The sequence below is a fragment of the Python bivittatus genome, unplaced genomic scaffold (assembly GCF_059951505.1).
Source record: "Python bivittatus isolate LINGU-HERP-01145 unplaced genomic scaffold, Pbiv_v1 ctg000470_np1212, whole genome shotgun sequence".
Classification (NCBI taxonomy): domain Eukaryota; kingdom Metazoa; phylum Chordata; class Lepidosauria; order Squamata; family Pythonidae; genus Python; species Python bivittatus.
Window position 1 is genome coordinate 2,934,683 of NW_028277065.1, and position 1,189 is coordinate 2,935,871.

Consider the following 1,189-nt stretch of genomic DNA (forward strand, 5'->3'; position numbering starts at 1 on the left):
ATGAAGAACTGGACAGATGTGTCTGAATTCATTCTCCTGGGTCTAACCAAGGACCACAGGCTGCAACAGGTTCTCTTCACACTTTTCCTGCTGTTCTATGTAGCCTGTCTGTTAGGAAATGGGGCCATTCTGGCAGTCACCCTGGCTGAGCCTCGTCTCCGCAGCCCCATGTATTTTTTTCTGGGAAACCTTTCTTGTTTGGATATATGCTACTCTACAGTGACTATGCCAACAGTGCTAACTGGCTTCCTTATAGAGCATCAGTCTATCTCCTTTATCGGCTGCCTCACTCAACTGCACTTCTTCCACTTCCTGGGCAGTAGTGAGGCTGTGCTGCTGGGCGTCATGGCATATGATCGTTATGTAGCTATCTGCAATCCTCTGCGTTATACTGTCATCATGAATAAATGGGCTTGTGTTACACTAGCTGGGGCGACGTGGGCTGCTGGCTTCTGTCATGCTTTGATGCACACAGTGGTGACCTCTCAGTTATGGTTCTGTGGCCCTAATCTTGTCCCACACTTTTTTTGTGATATCAAGCCCCTCCTCAAATTAGCTTGCAGTAGCACAACCCTCAACTTCCTCCTGCTGAAAGTTGTAACTGGTACTATTGCCCTCAGCCCCTTCTTTTTCACACTTCTCTCCTATTTTTACATCATCTCCTTCCTCTTCTTTAAGGTCCAATCATGGCGGAACCGTTGGAAAGCCTTCTCCACCTGTGCATCCCATCTGAGTGTTGTGGCAATCTTCTATATTCCAGTACTATCCAACTACATGCTTGCTTCTGCCAGTGGCTCTTCTGAGAAAGACATGATCATTTCTGTGTTATACAGTCTCATCACACCAGTTTTAAATCCCCTGATCTACACACTTAGGAATCAAGAAGTTAAATTTGCTATAAGAAAGATTCTAAACAAAAATCTCCCTTTCAAGAGGGGTTAAATCCCTGTATGTTTAAAAAAGAAAGGAAATGGTGATGAATATTGTCAGAACATTTTTATAAGTTGGATCCATTAAAACTCATTCTATACACACCCTCCTTTGATGTCATGTTATACTGACCCAGGGTCCATCTCAAGGGGTTTCAAAAGCATACCCTACAGGACCCTAAACCATTAATTCACATCTCTTTGGCAAGCTTGTACGTTTGTTCATTTTAATTTATTTTTATACATTTTTGAAGTTTTAT

At 42.9% G+C, this 1,189-nt stretch overlaps 1 protein-coding gene across 1 annotated transcript; it reads left to right on the forward strand.

The window, feature by feature from the left end:
* On the forward strand, positions 1–942 carry LOC103064867 (olfactory receptor 12D1-like). The gene has a single exon (XM_007434985.1). It carries the CDS (start codon positions 1–3, stop codon positions 940–942), a length of 942 nt encoding a protein of 313 aa, XP_007435047.1.
* The last annotated feature ends 247 nt before the right edge of the window (positions 943–1,189 follow it).